General features: G+C 43.6%; 1 protein-coding gene across 1 annotated transcript in view; it reads left to right on the forward strand.

Moving 5' to 3' along the window:
• Positions 1-19868, forward strand: part of sned1 (sushi, nidogen and EGF-like domains 1) — a 45663-nt gene that overhangs the window by 16546 nt on the left and 9249 nt on the right. The window contains exons 6-24 of the mRNA XM_080431380.1: positions 418-531; positions 2086-2199; positions 2998-3114; positions 3602-3649; positions 3790-3897; positions 5923-6015; positions 6398-6532; positions 6900-7019; positions 7572-7688; positions 8341-8484; positions 10011-10184; positions 10781-10894; positions 12799-12912; positions 13036-13152; positions 14309-14596; positions 15633-15816; positions 16532-16644; positions 17903-18181; positions 19337-19481. Coding sequence (XP_080287506.1) covers positions 418-531; positions 2086-2199; positions 2998-3114; positions 3602-3649; positions 3790-3897; positions 5923-6015; positions 6398-6532; positions 6900-7019; positions 7572-7688; positions 8341-8484; positions 10011-10184; positions 10781-10894; positions 12799-12912; positions 13036-13152; positions 14309-14596; positions 15633-15816; positions 16532-16644; positions 17903-18181; positions 19337-19481 — 2638 coding nt within the window. The remainder of the gene's footprint in view (positions 1-417; positions 532-2085; positions 2200-2997; positions 3115-3601; positions 3650-3789; positions 3898-5922; positions 6016-6397; positions 6533-6899; positions 7020-7571; positions 7689-8340; positions 8485-10010; positions 10185-10780; positions 10895-12798; positions 12913-13035; positions 13153-14308; positions 14597-15632; positions 15817-16531; positions 16645-17902; positions 18182-19336; positions 19482-19868) is intronic.

The raw sequence follows: 19868 nt of genomic DNA on the forward strand, positions 1-19868 counted from the left end.
CGAAGAAGTGCATAGGACTTAAAGTGGTTAAGAAAATCTCCCTCCCTCTGGTTTGTTTTTACAAATCAAACCCTTGTCAGCTATTACGAATGACCTCGCCGCCATCACGCTCTCTCATGTTTACTTGACACCCCTGTATACCCTGGATGACCCCACACACACACACAGACACACACACACAGCCCTCCACTGCCCCGATCAGCCAGGAAAAAAGGATGTCAGCTTGTAAAAGCTGAATTTCACCTGGCTTGCCAAGGGACATCCTGATAGGATATTTCCTTTAGTCACATCTGCTTGTAATCCACGTATCAGGTCCCCGCCAATCTGCGGCGCTCTCCTTGGACAGTTCATTATCGTGTTGTTTCTGCTTAAAGAGCAGCCATTACTACTTCCTTTGTGTTTCTCCTTCTCTTGTAGATGTAAATGAGTGTGCCTCACATCCTTGCCAAAATGGAGGGACCTGTAAAGACCTGATCAATGACTTTGTTTGTCAGTGTCCACCTGGATACACCGGACATCTGTGTGAAACAGGTAACCCATGCTATATCCCAGTTTAATTAGAGAATTAATTCGATGAAATCTGAAAGATAAATACTACAGTAGCCTACATGCACTCATAGAGTACTGTAAGCATCCATTCTACTAGGGTTTCCCTTACCGGATTTGGATTCCCACACACTTATTGGGGCCCCACATGAAATGCGGGAGCCCTGTAATAATCGCTTTGTCAGTCAGTCTGTCCGTCCATCTGTCCACAAATTGTGTTATTGTTATTATTCTTGTGACCACTAGGGCAGGGCTCTTTTTGAACTGTCAAGAAGTTGTAGTTGTCTGTGAAATTCTCAATGTGGAAATTGCTCAACAAAGGGAATAAAATTGTGTTGGCAATGTTCCCCCCTTGCAGATGGTTGACAGGACATTAGCGATAGTTAAAATGAGGAGAAAACCAACAGAGATTATTTTTGAATGAACGATGCAAAGTGGTCCAAAACGACATCCGTAACCTCATGACCGACATGTGGGAAGGGACAAATATGAAAATAAACCAACCCCATCTAGTCATAAACCCGCACATGATTTGTAACAAAGTCAAAAACTATTTATAAAACCCATCAAATTCCAAGACTAAGCAAAAGCATCTGTTAATTTATCCTCAGTGACCCAAAGTCAAAATGGGGAGAAAAAAACATAGCTTGATTCAGTTACAAGATATGGGAGAGAAAATATGTATTTATACAAAAAACATTCAAGTTGATCATTTAAGTGGGTTCAGATTGTTCTCATTTAAATGTTATCTTATCGGTCCACATATGTAACGTTTTTGCAATTGTTTTCTTTTTCCTTTAAATATTTTATTTTTATTTATCATTAAGAATAATCTATAACAATTTTCTTGTCTTTTTAACAACTTCTGATATTAACTGTGTCCTGTTTGTGGGGGGAAAAGATGAATATCAAGTGTTTTGGCTAAAAAGGAGTTTCCGCAATAACCATCTTAAGAATGTCTTGGTCTGGCCTGGTCTGGAACTGCTGTGCCTGCAACCTGGGCCCAGTGGTGGAAAGTAATTAAGTACATTTACTCAAGTACTGTACTTAAATAACAATTTTAAAAATATATATATTTATACTAATACTTTTTTTGTCCACTACAATTATTTGAAAACTAAGCCCTATTTATACTTCAGCTATTCGGAAATAGCTCATCTACAATCTGAAAATAGCTGATCTACAAACTCAGAGCGTGTCCCAAAGTGATGTAGATGTAGATCTCCAATTAAAAAAAATATTTGAGTACGTTTCCATTGCTAATCTAAGTACTTATGTAAAATGAGGAATTCTGGACTTTGACTCGTGGGATTGCTACCTTTACTTTAGTAAAAAAAAATATCAGAGTACTTCTTCCACCACTGCCTCGGCCCGTTCCCACAGTCCAGCCTGTGGAGATGTATCAAACCTTCTCTAATACCTTTCACAGCCAGCAGCGCATATTTGCAGAGTGAGGGGAGCAGTGTGGCGGATATATTAATCAGCTGAGTAAATATTCCACGACTGTGTCTGTCTCTGTGTGTTTGCGTGTTGTTGCAGACATTGACGAGTGCAGAGGAAGCCCCTGCGTCAACAATGCGGTGTGTGTGCAAGGTGTTGGCACGTTCACCTGCGTGTGTGAGCCAGGCTACACCGGTGCCCTGTGTGAAACAGGTGAGTGGGCCCTTCTCCCACAGGTCCCGGTGGCGAGGAGTGGGCATCTCTCTCTGAAAGGAAACCTTTCCTGCTGCTTTCCGCATTAAACACTGCCTTTTCGGCAGATGTCTTCGTCCGCAGAGAGTTTCCCAGTCAACCTGGAGGAATGGCTCCAAAGGGGGGTTACGGTCGAATTGATTTGCAAACAGCTTTTTTTCCTCGGGTCACAAAGTTTAGAGATGGCCCGCGCCGGGAAAGTTCACTAAAGCCAGGCCGGTCGGTCCTCCCAAAGAAAAAGACTTTTCCTAATGTAGCGTTCAGAGCGCCACGCGATTGGTTGCCGGCGAAACTCGATCCCGCCAGGGAATTAGATTATTGGGCCCTGCGTGGTTAACTGAATCCTTGTCTCGACATGAGACCGGATTACGCTTAATACCAGACACCTGGTCACTGAAACCTGATGCCTGCAAGAGGGAAGTTGGAAGCTCTAATCCTGCTCAGTGTCCTTTATGATATCAATCCATAGACAACACCTCCCTGTTCCCTGTGAAGATGGATGGGAAGCCCTCTATGTGAAACCAGATCTACTGTGGATGTATTTCTATCAGGACATCCCCATTGATGCATCCATTTGACTTGACGTGTGTGTGTGTGTGTGTGTGTGTGTGTGTGTGTGTGTGTGTGTGTGTGTGTGTGTGTGTGTGTGTGTGTGTGTGTGTGTGTGTGTGTGTCTGTGTGTGTGTGTGTGTGTGTGTGTGTGTGTGTGTGTGTGTGTGTGTGTGTGTGTGTTACTTTTTTTGCATGTGAATCCTCCAGACATAGACGAATGTGAATCACAGCCCTGTCTGAACGGTGGAGAATGCGTGGATCAGGTGAACAACTACACCTGTATTTGTCCTGCTGACGCCTTCATCGGAACCCACTGTGAGACAGGTGACCTCAGCAGCTTTGGTCAAATTCCACCAAAGGGCACCGGTTTACACTTTTACTTTTGATTTATCCTTGTGTTATGGGGGAAAAACTAGTTTTGGATAGAAAATGTATACAGAACCCACAACCCTTTGTTTTGCTTCCTGTAATATACTTTTTTTCCTCCTTTTATTCTTTGGTGAGAAAGGCAAAAAGACAAACCTAACTAAACTTCTCTCGTCCATTTCACTCGTCTGGGAGTGAAATGGGTGACTGTGGCTAGGAGTTCTTGTTTGACTAACCCATTATGTTGGCTGAGAGGTTTTCGTGGCATCTCCCATGTTCAGAAGCACGGCGTTTATGTGGTTGGCTTAAATGGTTCGCCAGAGCGGAGGTCTGGGGCGGCTTTCCTTTGTTTTACGACTGTGGTATAGTACATGCAGGTTCCCTCCTCTCCGACCGTCTGAATAAGGCTCACATGAGACTGTTTTCCTCTCTCTATCTCTCTCAGAGCTGGTGGCGCTTCAGGTGAATTCCAGCCGAGCGGAAAATCAAACAGGTAAACGCAAGTATTAAGTGCTGCGAGCTGAATTGAATTCAGGCCCTATCGTGTATGCTGCTTTATTTTGGGTGTCTTCATACCAAATATGATTGTATCTGTGCCTATACTAACAGCCATTTGTGCTTTTCTGACTTCAGTATCCTGTGAAGGGGAGGATTGTGAAAAGCAGCAGATCTGTGAATATACCAGCGATGGACTGTACAACTGCACATGCGCTCCGGGTTACTCTGGTGACAAGTGTGAAGGTAATGTACCCGGCGATCAGCACTTAACAAACAGCCAAAATCGGAATGTGCTTCGTGTACACTGAAGGCTGATCTATCGATCAAACTTCAACATCATCTCCCATGTTCAGCAGCATCTCCCATGTTCAGCAGCATCTCCCATGTTCAGAAGCTCTGCGTTTATGTGGTTGGCTGAATGGTTTGCCAGAGCGGAGGTCTGGGGCGGCTTTCCTTTGTTTTACAACTGTGGTATAGCATGCAGGTTTCTTCTTCTCCGACCATCTGAATACGGCTCACATTTGCCTAAGTCCCACTGCCGTGGCTCAGGAGGTAGAGTGGCCTCTTGGGACCCGGATGGTTCCCGCTGTGTTCCCAGACTCTTTCTTTCTTAGTGTTGAAGTGTCCTTGAGCAAGAGACTGTTCCCTGGGTGTCTTGCTGATCCCGACTGCTCCTAATAGATAGGATGGGTTAAATGCAGAGTGACAAATTCTAGGTACAAATGTACTTGGCAAATACCCCAACAACAACTAACAACACATTAATGTATTATTATTACTTAATTGAATGGCTGTGTCGTACGTCAAAGATGACGTAAATTCGACCAAAAAAAAGAAGAAGTGTGAACTCCCTGCAGGCAATTTGCTCAGGTAGAGTGCCGACCGCGCGGCACGGATGTGCGATCCCACAGGAATTTGGCGTGCTGCCCTGGAAGAGGCTGCCATGATGATGGATGAATGTAATTATCAAAACTGACACGGCCTCGCCCTGTTTACTACGGGAAACCGTCGCTTGATGTTGTGAATAATGGCTTCATGGCACCGTTTTATTAGTTTACCAACAAGAGGAAGTGCTTTGTCTAGACGTACAAGGGGCCTCTCTTTTTTATGGGTTAAAACTCGCTCCTTGGTATTCAGGTCATCTCTTCAGACCGAGCTGTCGGAATATGCACGCTCCGACACTGCCACTTGCTCCTCTGGAAGTTGGCCATCGCACCACGCTACGGCACTGCTTTAAAGAGCAGCTGCTGCTCGCATAACCACAGGGCAATTTGTTCACAAAATATGTACAATGCTATTATCCCTGCCTAATGTTTCATATCCTCCTTTGGGAGGCACACATGATATCATTTTAAGTTATAATTTATGTCTGTGACTGTATCATATTATGTGTGTTTTAGGAAATAATGGGCGTGTGTTTTGAAAACCTGGGGTAAGCTCCCATGAGAGATCACTTTCACCCACATAGGCTAGCTGCTACAAGTATTCCCCCCTCCCCTAAAACCAAAAAAGCTCTTTAACAGTATTTGAACTATTACAAATGCATGCTACTTCTCACCCCTGAGCTGAAATATCTATCAGTGCTTATATAGGCTCTCTTAAATCTCCCAAATACTTTCCTGCCTGGCTCACTTGGAAGGCACAGTGGAAAAAGGAGCACGATCCTCCAAGGAAGAGAAAGTTGTTCGTTACACAGGGGTGCCTAATCAGACTCTCAGATCAAAGGGCCTAGCCGCGCAGGTGGCCAATGAAAGTAGCTCCAGCAAATTAACAAAACATTAATTGCCCCCCAGGCCATGCGTTTTGATCACAAAACATGCCCCATATCATCAGGGGGAAAAAAGTAATACCCTCCACCGAGTTCCTGGGACTTCAAAGGGGAGCAATTTAGCAGTGATACAGTGAGCGTCCCTTTGATCCACTGCTGCAATTAGGAATGGAGGAGGAAAAATAAAAACATTCTTCCAGTTTGTGCCAAGGAGGAGAACCACAACGTGCTTAGCTCGTAATCCTTCCCGATCGCCCACCCCCACCCTCCGTCCTGTTACTCTGTACACCCCCACCCTCCGTCCTGTACACCCCCACCCTCCGTCCTGTGAACTTTGTGGGAAAAGTTGAGGGGAAAGAGAAATGATGGTGTATGGATGCTTCAAATTGTGAGCTTGTAGATCTGCTATTTTCGAAAGATAGAAAGATTGTAAAACATGTTTTGTGAGCATCCCTTCTATCTTAGAATGTGTCTCATGTTTTTCTTTCTCTGTCTTCCAGAGGAGTGTCTTTGTCAGAATGGGGGCGTGTGTGTGGACATCAACGGGACTTGTGAATGCCCCACAGGTTACACAGGACTATACTGTCAGTTTGGTGAGTATGACCTTTGTATGAGATAAGATAAGGTAAGGTAAGGTAAGGTAAGATAGACCGTTACACACGGGGGGGCACAGGGTTCATGGCACCAACAGCAGTAAGAATGAAACACAGGAAAGTTACAGGTAAGAGTAATGCTTAATTTATGCTCCGTCGTGGGGTGGCGTCATGTGCCGAAAAGACAAGATCACAACGTGTCACGGATGCGATGCGTTGTACATAAGATAAAAAAATTAAATACAATAAAATAAAGACTTGGCTTTTGACATATATGCACTGGGTCTCTGAACGATTGAGATGACATGCAGTTAGGATTATTAGATGTGTTCAAAAGGTGAAGTGAAGTGGCTGATGTTTCAACAATCTGTCCCTCTCACAGAGGTGACGCAGACCCCATGCAGCAACAACAGGCCCTGTCCCGATGGCGGTCCCTGTCTGGAATACGGAGGCACCTACCTCTGCACCTGCCAGACCGGAGGAGGCGAGCTGGATCATAAGGACTTCTATCCCTATGGTAAGAGCCTGAGGCGCCAACCTATTGAAGAGTGTAAAAATAGACCCAAATGGACCCAAAAGGGTAAAATGACAGAATAGGCTTCACTCTTAGCCACGCTCAACCCGGTGTCTCTATTTTGTCATTATAGGTGAAAATGATAAAATGGAAAAGAAAAATATTTTCCATAATTAGCTCACAACGCGACGCGTTGTGATCGTGCTATTTTTGCTATTCGTCATACGATGGTGTAAATAGCAGCTTAAGCAATTAAAAGGCTGGTTACCATGTCCCACATGCTCAAGTCCAACAGAAACCCCAAATGTCGGAGGTTTGCCCTTTCCCCAGCACAGTGGAACATAGTCAAGTCTCGGTGTGTGTTTTTCAGTACAGCACCGATCGGTCTGCGACTCCTCTCCGTGTCTGAATGGAGGCTACTGCTACGAGCGGGATGGCGGATACACATGCGAGTGCAAGCATGGATACTGGGGCAAACACTGTGAGAAAGGTACAGAAAGTGCAAGTCATCCTCTGAACACCCTTTAAACATGCTCATTAATGTCTCATTGAATTAAGATGGTGCTGAGGCAATGTTATATGTTATATTTCAACCATAGACATGATATACGTTGGCCACTGGATCATACGTCAACATCGCTGCCATATTGGTCGGGGCAACTTGCCATAACTCATCTGCAAGAAATATCCCATACATGTATATAAGTACCTGGACACTTTCTATTAAAAAAAATCTAGTTATATAATTACTATTGTAATTTTGGTATGAAACCCCAAAATGTTTATGTGGGGTTATATTGTCATAACATAACTACACGTCTGGCAACAAACCATACCACTAAATTCAGTGAGTTCTACTAATTGTGGAGAGAGATCTCCTGCTTCAATAAACATTCATGAAATAGGAGGCGCAGCTTCCCTGGACCAATATGGCAGCTGCGCTGACGCATCGCTCCAATGTACAGCGGCGGGCCAATGCTGTACTTACAGTATGTGTATTTATTTATCTATGATGTGAAAGACTCCCTCCGTCTCTCTCCAGTCAGACTCAATACCTGTGCCTCTGGTCCCTGCCGCAATGGAGGCTCCTGTAAGGAAGAGGCTGGGAGCTACCGCTGTGTGTGTCCCTACAGGTTCACAGGAAAACACTGTGAAGTGGGTCAGTGTCCCCTGCTGTCAAACTATGCTCTCACACAGCTCTCTCTCTCTCTCTCTCTCTCCCCCCCCTCTCTCTCTCTCTCTCTCTCTCTCTCTCTCTCTCTCTCTCTCTCTCTCTCTCTCTCTCTCCCTCATCTTCTCTCCCACTGGCTCCCTCTCTCTCTTTCTCACTACCTTTGGTCTCTCCCTCTCTCTCTCTCTCTCTCTCTCTCTCTCTCTCTCTCTCTCTCTCTCTCTCTCTCTCTCTCTCTCTCTCTCTCTCTCTCTCTCTCTCTTCTACTCTAGTTCACTCTCTCTCCGCCAACACACAATAATAATTCATGGTTCAATCTTCTGCTGAAAATAGCTTCATAGTTTCAAAAGCAATAAGGCTTTTCATCTTTTTCAAGCTTTGTCCCATAACAATGTTGTGCAACTGCTGCTTGCACAAGAGTGCCGAGAGCAACTTCGTTTTTACTGTAACCTTCTATAAAAAAAAAGAGGGAAAAACACTCTGGCTCGATTTACAATAATTTTCTCTTGATATCATCTTTTGGGGCTTTATTAGATTGGGCAACCGTTTGAACAAACACGCTGACTTTCTCACACAACACAGATGAGAAATGTGAGCTTAGCTGTCCAATGTTCATTGTTCCCTGGGGTTTGTTTGGCAGGGAAGCCGGACCCCTGCGCCTCCAGCCCGTGCATGAATGGAGGGACCTGTTTCCACTACATCGGGAAGTACAAGTGTGAGTGCACGGAGGCCTTCAGCGGCAGACACTGCGAGATAAGCAGGAGCGCGTCGCATTCCTCAGCAGGTGAGTAGACCCTCTGTCACTCTGCAGTAATGCGCAAACCGCACTCGGGCGATAAAGTTACTAGCATTATGATAACACGCCGAACGGCTTTAATAGACTAGCTGAAGCAAAGGGGATATCTTGAGCTGCCAAGTGTGCAGATACTGGGTTTCCTAGAGTTCTGAGAGAGGAGATAATGCTCGACGTGGGTGTGTTGCTCTATTAGAGCGCTACATCATTTTACAGATATAGAACCGCCACGCCGACCATGTAAACTAAGACGCGATAAAACATGCTGCTGCATGTCTGCCCACTCCTAAGGAGCGAGCACGCTAAGCACTAATTTTAGGAAGACAGCGGTGCAAAATCTGGACGGGAACACTTCTGTTGCCATAGTGTCTGTCCATTGTACCAAGGGCCTATTTCGGGTCATAGGCCTATTTCAGGTCTTATGTTGTTTGTGACGTGGTGTCACACTTATGTTGCCAGGCTGGTGCGTGTGACATCATCAACATGTGATATTGTTGCTGTGTTACAATTTCTGCTGTGCGTCACTTTCAACCTGGCGTCTCTGTTCTTTTCATTGAAATTGTTTGTTTGTTCAGTAACGGGGTCTCTCCATACAGTCCTTTAGTAAACAGAAAATATTTATTGTCGCGTCGGGAGGATACACATTTTATTCATTCAGGAGAGAGAACCCCACAAGGATCAGCTTCAATTGTTTAGTGTTCCAGTTCCAATTTTGTCTGCTCATTTTTGTTTTCGTTTCATCACTTCCAATTTCACTTTATTTATTCTGTACCCTGTATATGTTCTCTCTCCTGGATGAAAATTGATAACTAAAGTGCTGGATGAGACGGGGAGATCCCCTGTTACTGAACAAACACTCTATAGCAATAATTACTATCAATGTATAGTGCTAACACTTATTTTTTACAAAAGAATATGACTTACACCACCTTTAAAACCCAATAAAACCGGGAAAGCATCTGTATCATTTTGGATTTTTTGCGTTGGCTATTCAAAAATAGTAGATATACAAGCTCACAAGCTTGTACAATCTGAAACAAAGAAGGCATGTGTAGAATCGGCCTCAGATCTTAATGGGTTAAGTGGTTAACCCATTAAGACCTGGAACTGTGTCATTTTTAGATTTGAGCTGAAAAAGCATTATTTTACACTTTGGGCTATTCAAAAATAGCAGATATACAAGCTCATAGCGCGGCACTGAGTGCCGCGCTACGAGCTTGTAGATCTGCTATTTTTGAAAAACCGTGAAAATGTGTGCAAATTTTTGAATATATATACTTTTAAAGCGAACATTTTAACTCAAATCTTTGCTTCTGGGGTCCCTGGAACAAAATATTTTGATGGGGGTCCGCGGCCAAATACATATCATTTTGGGGGTCCTTGACATGAAAAAGATTGAGCACCACTGATATAGAAACATACGTTTTTCAGAAAACTGTTGAGATTTAGGAGACACGTAGAATCGGCTTCAGGTCTCAATGGGTTAAAATGGTCAGCACTACTGCACTGTGTTCCAGAGCTGGGCTGCGGACCACCGCCTCAGGTGAAGCACGCTGAGGTCCAGTTCTCCTCGACAGCGCCAGGCTCCATGGCAGTGTACCACTGCCACCCAGGCTACATGCCCGCGCCCAGAGCCACCCAGAGTATCTGCGGCAGCCAGGGAGCTTGGAGCCAGCCACCCATCTGTGAGGGTCTGTAATAGAGACCCACACACACACACACACACACACACACACACACAACACACACGCACACACACACGCACACGCACACGCGCACACGCACACACACACACACACACACACACACACACACACACACACACACACACACGCCACACCACACAAAGTGCTATCATAAAAAAAGGAAATACAGCACTGCCGCACAGAGTTTGAAACAAGAAACAGTGACTTTTTGGTGGATCCCTTGAGAGTCATAATGGGCTGAATGTTACATTGGAAAACTAAAATGGCTACATAATTACTGTAATTAGGGTCATTTATCCTCTCTGAAATATCCTGACTATAGAGACTAGTGTTTGGTACTGGTGATAATTTTGGCAGATTTTTTCAATTTTGTTTTAGTCTTGGGTCTTTTAAAGTTATTTCTTCCACCAGGTTTTTGTCAACATAAAACTGGATTTTAGTGAAGCCAAGCTCTGAATTACATTTTAGTGCGATGCCACCTGCCAACTGTGACCGGTAATGTTATCATCACGAGGGTTATTGGGAAAACTGACATGTGGGTACAAATATTTAGATTGTTTCTCTGTTTGGAATCCTTCCAGAGATCAACGAATGCTTGTCACAGCCCTGCCTCAACGGGGGTACGTGTCGAGACCGGATAGCGTCCTACCTGTGTGAATGTGACGAAGGCTTCGCTGGAAACCGATGTCAGACAGGTAGAACAAGCCTCTTGCGCGTCTTTAATATAATTAGACCGGTGCCCTAAACTAAACTGCAAACACACAACACCTTCATAATGTGTTTCCCGTTCAAATCTGCTGCTGAGCCAATCACATGAAGCTATGAGAAACTGATCCGGAACAGGAAAAGGAAAAGGGAACTACAGTTATGCACAGAGCATATTACCCCCCCCCCCCCTTAGCAACACTACAATCAGCAATAATAATACAAGGTAGTGTTGGTAAAAATAGATGAATAGATCTTTTTTTAACACATCTTTTTGATGTACCGGTGCACATGCTCAAAGCATGGGAGGAAACCAATTCATGATCTTGGACCGATTTAATTGATTGACTGATTGGCTACACTGAACAAGATTGAATGAACCATTCACTCAAACTAGGAAGTCTATCACGATAAAAGAACGACTCGAGTCGGAGTTCGACTCACTTGGCCCAACAAACTGAAACGTTAAAGGGTCTTAAATAGCAATATTGATTTTACTATAAACAACAACAACATTCCGTCATTAACTGACAAAATATTTCAACATTGAGCTTTAAATAAATGTACATACATGTGTATATATACAGTGACAACAAAAAGAGAAGATGTACAGTATTTGTGGCAGCACAGGTAGAAATAGCATGTCATCTAGTGGACTATTGTAATACATCAACCGCAACCAAATGCCCAGGTTTAACCCTAACCAAATGTCTCGACAAATCGTTGTTTCACATTTCTGTATCTGTAATCACATAATTGATCTTACATTGCATACCTACCTATACATATAAATAGGATGCAGGATGAGTGTATGAGTGTTTTGATTTTTTAGAAATAGTATCAAAACTCTTAAGGTTTGAGACCGTACTGTGAAATTAACGAGTCCATCCACCGCTAATACCAGGAGCCAATCAATCGGCCCTTTCTGAACACCCATGCGATCCGAATCATGGGTACGCATTCCCAATCCGAACAGGCACTTGCTCTGAACGACCACGTTCCGAACGTGCACTGCAGTAGTAATGTTAAAGGCATGGTTGTATTGTTTAACCCATTAAACCTGGGAAAGCATCTGTGTCATTTTAGATTTTTGCGTCTGCTATTCAAAAATAGCAGATGTACAAGCACGCAGCGCGGCACGAAAAAAAACTTTGTAAGTGTGAGAACTACTGATTTAGAGGGCATTTGTTGGGTCTCAATGGGTTAATTAAGAAATCTACCTACAGACAAATGCATGTCATCCTACTGTATGTGCTGTACCGTCACTGCCAGGAATCCTACAAACAATGAATTCTGTCTTTTACAGTATGTTCCATTATAGCTTGTATTCTCTATGTCATGAAAATAAATGACTATAATGAAAAAGCCACTGTTTAATATACAGGGTGCATTTTAGGCTGGCCATTACTGATGCACTTATCCAGAGCAACTGGTGACTAGTGAGCGACTACAAATTGTGTAACAGCGGAATGAGCCTCAATTCCTAGACCGCAAACAGCACAAGCAACCACTAATGAGGACCTTAACCACACGAACCCTCACCTCCCTATTCTGGGGCGAACATTCGCAGATCTGCATTCTGACGATGCGTCGCAACGCATTGTGAGCTTATAAATGGGCTATTTTTGGCAAAGATATTAAGTGTAGACGGAAAAAAGGAATTGGCCAAGTATATACCCTTTGGGGACTCCGGTCAACTAAGTATCTAAGGTTTAAGAGGTTTTAAGAGCCATGGAACACCTTAATGATATGTCTGAGATCTGAAAAAGGCCACGTAAGAGAGTAGTGTAAGGAAAATAAACGGTAAAGGAGAGAGGTACAATGATTTTTTTTAATTATAAATGTATCAACCACATTTTGCCTTTGTGTCTCTGAATACCTTTTGTCAACTCAGAACAGGATGGCTGCGAGTCCAACCCCTGCCTAAATGGAGGTGTGTGTCGCGTTTTCAGACAGAATCACTTCTGCGTGTGCAAGGAGGGATTCTTCGGGGACCAATGCCAGATGTGTAAGTGCATTTCCATTGCCTTCCAAATGAACGTCTTGCAGTGGTTTTAAAGACACATTGACATATTGACTGCTCTGTTATTGTCGCACGCCATGGTAAGCGCTGGTCTTTGTCACCCCTTAGTGGAGAACCCTTGTGTATTACAACCCTGTGGAAACCGAGGCCTCTGCAGGAGTGACAGGAGAGGGAACTACAACTGTGCCTGCAAGGTCGGCCACACGGGCAAGGACTGTGAGAAAGGTCAGGACACACTTACCTCAGCATTCTGTTCTGACTTTCAGAATTAACTTATCACTCAGGATTTTTCTGCTTATCACTCAGGATTTCACAATTTAGTCACTTTATATCATCTTGATACATTGCAGCTCCGTAAAGACACATTCATTCATTTTCAATGTATGTGATGAAGGCATTTAGAGAGAAGAGTTTTAGTGACGTTTGCGAACAAAGCGTTCCAAAAGAACCACTCTTTTGAGTGAGTCGATGATTCGACTTGCACACCCAAATGAATCAAACTTTCAGTAGATTCTGTTATGCCTGGTTTATTCTTGTTTGTGCACTCTGTCGTGCACAGACAGAGTGTACAAGTGTAGACTTGTACGTCTACTATTTTCAGTGTGCGACACCGGCACGCAACTAAGTATAATTCACCCTTTAGTCTAAAAGCTGAACGAGAACTTGGTTTCCCGACCCCCAGGTTGAGAACCACTGGCCTAGTGGATAGTGGATATGTCTTAGAAAATGAACAATTTGGTGTTGGCCGTTTGGATCATATTAGCCTGGAAACCAGACGAATCTAGTCTGGTCATGCCAGGCTAGGTTCATAAGGTACACAGTCCAGATCAGTGACACAGTGACACCTACTGTGTCATATAGCTCAAAACAACATGAACAGGACGCAATTCACACCTATCAACCAACCACTCAAGACAACACTGAGAGACTTTGTCATTGTCATTGTCATGATGTTGGATGCTGTGTGTTTGGATCTTATGTTGGTGGAAATTAGGCTGCAAGACCCCAAGGATATTGCAGAGTATGTGTGTGTGTGTGTGTGTGTGATATATATATATATATATATATATATATATATATATATATATTTAGGCTGCAAGACCCCAAGGATATTGCAGATATGTTGTGGGCCCTGAAAATATCTTCTTTGTTTACAAATGAATTGATTCGGGAATCGATTCCATGCTGTCAGACAGTCTGAAAGACTCAAGTCTGTTAACCACATGAACCCTTGCGTCCCTTCTGGGGTGTAGAGGCAAAAAAAGGAACGTACCAAGCATAGAGCTCAGGGGGATTAATTAAGAGCCAATTAAGTACTGTATATGAGGTTCAAGTGGTTAAAAGTGGTCGATCACTATAATGTGTCCACTACTGTCTCCAGACCTGTTGCCTCCGTCCGGCCTCCACGTGCTGCGGGTGGAGGAGAACGAGGTGAATCTTCGCTGGGACGAGCCGGACCCCGCCCACAGCCTGGTGAACGGCTTTGCCGTGACCTACGCCCCCCTGGGCCGCGGGAACCGCACAACGGTCTTCCTAGACCGGAAGCAGTCCAGCCACCTCCTGACGGACCTGGTGCCAGGTCTGCTGTACAACATCTCCACGTTCTCCGTCAAACGCAACACCAACAGCAACGACTTCAGCCAGCCCGCCGTAGCGCTCATACGCACCAGTGAGTGGACACTGTGCTGAGGTGTCTTTGTGCATGTGGAAATTAATGTGTGTAACAATCTGTTACTTTTATGTCCTTTGTTTCCCTCTCCTGGCGGAGAGAGGTAATTGCACCAGGGTCTAAATTGGTTTGATTAACTTTTGCACCACTTATAGTTATATTGTATTAACATACTCGGTCATACAGATTGGTTAAAATAACGTTTTATTCAATTAAATAAGTCCCAGTTTATAGCTTTAATGTGTGATCACTAATGATGGTGATGATCATTTGACTCTTTCACTGAGGGGCCATCCAAGTTTATTTTTAGTCTCTAATATCAGAGCTCTAACTATCGATTATTTTCTTAGCAATGATTCTATCGTTTACACTATTGATTAATCAAATAATCGATAAAAGTGTTTTTTAAGTCGGGCATACCTCTTATCTCCATGTTCTAACTTTTTGCCCTAATTAACACTTGATCTTACTACAGTGTCACACAAAATCAAAAGTTGCAGATCCACAAGCTTGAAATGCGGCGAGCTTGTCAATCTGCTACTTTTGATACTTTTGAATTTGAAACCTTAACCATAATTATGAGGTTTCCACCCGACAGAGACGATATATTATTCTATTATATATCAAATATTATCGACGTGGGAAAAACATTTGAATATATTTTTTATAATCGACTAAATCGATTAGTCTGAAGCCCTTTCTGTATACAACGGTGTCCCACAAAAATGTTGAAATATCTTTAAGCTTGGCCAAGCTTGAAGATCAGCTATTTTCACTTTTTTTTAATTGAAAGACAATCAAAATAAAAAAAATATTATTTTTATTTACATTGTCATGTAATTTTAATTAGTGCTGCTATATTTTACTTGTTTTAATTTGATACAGCAATCTATTTTTGAGCTTTTTCTGTCTGCATTACTTGTATTGTACCTCGGCACCATTGAAAATGAGGGTTCACACTGTGTGTGTGTGTGTGTGTGTGTGTGTGTGTGTGTGTGTGTGTGTGTGTGTGTGTGTGTGTGTGTGTGTGTGACAGGACCACGGCAGGTGGAGCAGCTGCAGGTGGTGAACGTCTCGTCGTCTCAGGTGTGGTTCCGCTGGCTGGTGCAGGCAGCCCGCCATGCCGCGGTCAGCCAGGTGCGCGTGTCTCTCCTGCCCTCAGACGGTAGCGGGACTCGCACTGCCTTGCTCAACACCAGCACTGCAGAGTACTCCTTCAGGTCAGGGTCTGTGCTTTCGACCTCGAAAGGCCACCCCCCGCCACAACCACCTCTTCTTAAACCCACTCAAGACCGGGGACGCATTTTTTGATTTGAGCTAAAAAAGCATTATTTTACACTTTGGCTATTCAAAAATAGCAGATATACAAGCTCATAGCGCGGCACCGCGGCACCGCGCTACGAGCTTGTAGATCAGCTATTTTGTTTTTATCGTGAAAATGTGTGCAAATCTTTGAATATATATTGTTAAAAGCGAACATTTTTAACTCTATTCTTTGCTTCTGGGCGTCCCTGGAACAAAATATTTCGAGATGGGGGTCGGTGGACAAATACATATAATTTTGGGGGTCCTTGACATGAAAAGGTTTGAGAACCACTGATACAGAAACATAAGTTTTTTCAGAATACTGTTGGGATTTAGAAGACATTTGTAGAATCGGCCTCAGGTCTTAATGGGTTAACAGACAGTTTCATTCGCTGTCCACTAGATGGTGCTGTTGAATCGCTGTATGCAGAACAGCTCTGATGATGAGATTAAACATTTCTGCCCAATAGCAATGATAGCTACAACCACTAGAAGCCAGAATGCAGTCTCAGTCGCTTATCTTCATCATGAGAATACATGAATGATGTATATGAAGGGTCTAGTCCCAACAAGCTTATTTACTTTTCTTTGCGTTGCATTTCCTTGCGTGTGCCCCTTTCTTTTCCTCAGTTCATTGCTTCCTGGCCAGATGTACACTGTGGATGTGTTGACGCAAAGTGGAATCAGACCGGACGAGTTTCCCTCAACCAGCCACTCAGCTGGACCACTAGACATCTGGACCAGTACGTTTCCCTTGCAGTGCACTTTCACCACCCTACAGTTTGTTCACCACACGAACACCGGGCGCCCCTACTCTGAGACGAACATTGGGCGAAAATAGCTCTGCAAGCTCACAGCAACGCAATGTGTCGTAGAGAGGGAGCTTGTCTAGAGCCCTGGGGGACATCAGTCAACTAAGTATAAAGGGGTTAAATACCTGAATATTAATATATTAAAATGATGGCTACCATGGTGACTGTATCATAAGAATAATCTAGCAGAGGACTTCACAGGCTGAATAAATGAAAGAGCTGAAGGTCCTCCTTACTCACTGTTTATTTTGTGAGATTAATTTGCATTACCGTAGTTTAAACTGCTGTCCCTCTCCTGACGTGAGTACATGCACACTATTACGTGGCAATAAGGCGATGTAATTCGTTTTTGAAAGGAGGTAATTTTTTCACCACAAGTAAAAGTATCAACCTTTATGAATGAGGCATCATCACCAAATTAATCGTTTAATGAAGATAAAGACCTTAAGAAGTAAAGAACTTGTACGGCTTGTGCTGAAACACATCTGCCGATGAATATTTGATGCAGATGATTTGCTTGTCTACTGTTCAGTCTTTTTATTAAGGGTGCAGGCCTCTGCTATACTTTTTCTATGCTTAGAGAGCGAACACATCGCTTATCAAAACAAACAATGAATCATAGTGCGGGTGATGATATTATCTCTACCATGGTGGCTGAATCAGTTAGCTTACATTCATGGAGTCTGGCCTGGGACTTGTGTCACATGTTGTCCCCTCTCTACTCTCCACTGTTCTCTAAATAAAGCAGAAATAATTGGGAAGAATGCTAAGACTATTACTTCATGCTTACTTGATTCAGCATTTTAATTACTTACTTTATTTCAAATATTTCTGTTTATTTACATGTATGTCCTAGTTTTTATAAATATTACCATTACAATATGGATGCTCGAATACCAGTGGTCTGACATGTTAATCCCATTCACTGCAACCTTTTTCAAAAACATAACATTGTTTGATTTCTGAGGAAGCCTTTGGATTCCATTCAGTTCAGTTGTCGTATTTTCATTATTGTTGTTGTTATTATTATTATAGTCAAGCCAAACATTGTCCCTGGAGAAAAGAAAAAGAAAATTAATATTCAAACAAAACATCCATGGGCTTCTAAAGACCAACACAATCCTTTTCACATCATCATCATCATCATCATGACAATCTGTGACCCACATTTCACACACATTACCTGCAGGGCCGCTCCCTCCACAGAACCTGACCCTGTCGCACGTGACGTCCAGCACCGCCCACATCACGTGGAGCCGCCACCCCAGGAACATCCCAGACGGCTTCGTGGTCAACGTGACCCGAGGCCTGAACACCAGGAGCCGCTTCCTGCCCAACGGGAAGCTGGGATCATACACGCTGCGCGAACTGACGCCGGGGCAGCACTACTATCTGGCTCTCACGGCCGTGAGGAACACGGGCCACGAACAGATTCACAGCATACCTCAACACTTAGCCTTCACTACCTGTGAGTGCACACACACACACACACACACACACACACACACACACACACATGCATGCACGTGCACACGCACGCACACACACACACACACACACACACACACACACACACACACACACACACACACACACACACACACACACACACACACCACACATTTTTAGGATGGGTGTTCCCAGTGTGGATCAGAACCCAAGGTCTTGGCAGCGTTGTGCTTGATTCGTCCTTGGTTGCGCGCCATGTCGCCCACCGAAAATAGCCCATCTTACATGCTTGCAATGTGACGTGTTGTGAGATTGTAGATCGCAATTTTTCCAATGCGTAGACACCAGCGTGCAACTCATAATAAATCAGGCTTCGATGTTATCCAAGAATTTCACTGCCTGTATTATCGCTACCTGTTTTATTGTAATCCCTGCTTGGCCTGGGGAGAGATCGCACTGACTGTACGAGCATCCGGCAGTACTGCTTGTCAACCAGTAGGTGTCCTACCTGACACCAGGGTCTGCATTTCTCAATGGAAGAGTAGGGAGACCACCTCCAGCCACTGCAGATGTACTACTGTAGTTATATTGTATTAACATACCTACACCATATAATGGGTTCAAAATAATGCTTTATTCATTAAAATGAGTTCTGGATTGCAGCTTTAACTACAGTACTTAATTAACCCATTAAAACTGGGAAAGCCTTACCCCTTATACCTAAACCTTTTTGCCAGTTTTTACTATTTTGAAAAATATTTTGAAATAGTTGAAATAGCCAATCTACAAGCGTGTTGATGTAGATCGGCTAGTTGAACTATTTTAAAAGGTTTTTCAAAATAGTAAAATATGGCTAATAAGTTTAGGCATAAGGGGTAAGGCGGCGCGAAAAGACAGGGCCCATACGTTGTTATACCTTTAAAACCGGGAAAGCATCTGTGTCATTTTAGATGCTGTGTATATTTTTACACAACATCTTTTAGATTTTTTTGAATAAGACATTTTACGGTTTTCTGAAAACTTTAGGTTAGGATTTTAGAAGGCGTTTTTTTCAAATCGACCTCAGGTCTGAACGGGTTAATCTGACTTCGTCTTTCACCCGGTGATACTTTGAGAATCCCTATCATTAAATGATTGTTAAGGAAGAATTCTGCACATATTTGCTTTGGCCCAGTGCCCATGGAGGCCCGCTGGGGGGGGAGGAGAGAGAGGCCGACGGCGGTGGGGCAGGGGACCCATGGCAGTCGCACACACGCCCCGTCTCAACCTCAGGACCTGGGAGGGACGGCCGAAACAGAGAACTCTGAGGAACTGCCCAGGTATCCATTTTGTACACTTTCAGTGTTCAATTGACACTCGGGATTTTGATCTAGGTGTACAGTGTTGATTCACAATTGCCATATTCTGTATATCATTGGTTCTCAAAGTGGGGTCTGGGGGTCCTTGGGGGGGTTCTAGGGGGTCCCCAGCAAAAGTAGTTAATGTAGCATCACAATCATTTTAACCACTTTAACCTTTTATACTTTGGCTATTCAAAAATAGCAGATATACAAGCTCATAGCACGGCACCGAGTGCCGCGCTATGAGCTTGTAGATCTGCAATTTTTCAAAACTCTTGAACATTAGTGAACATTTTTAACACAAATCTTTGCTTCTGGGGGTCCCTGGCACAACATATTTTCAGATAAATATTTATCAATTTGGGG

This window comes from Gymnoscopelus braueri (genome assembly GCF_963280865.1).
Source record: "Gymnoscopelus braueri genome assembly, chromosome: 6".
Classification (NCBI taxonomy): domain Eukaryota; kingdom Metazoa; phylum Chordata; class Actinopteri; order Myctophiformes; family Myctophidae; genus Gymnoscopelus; species Gymnoscopelus braueri.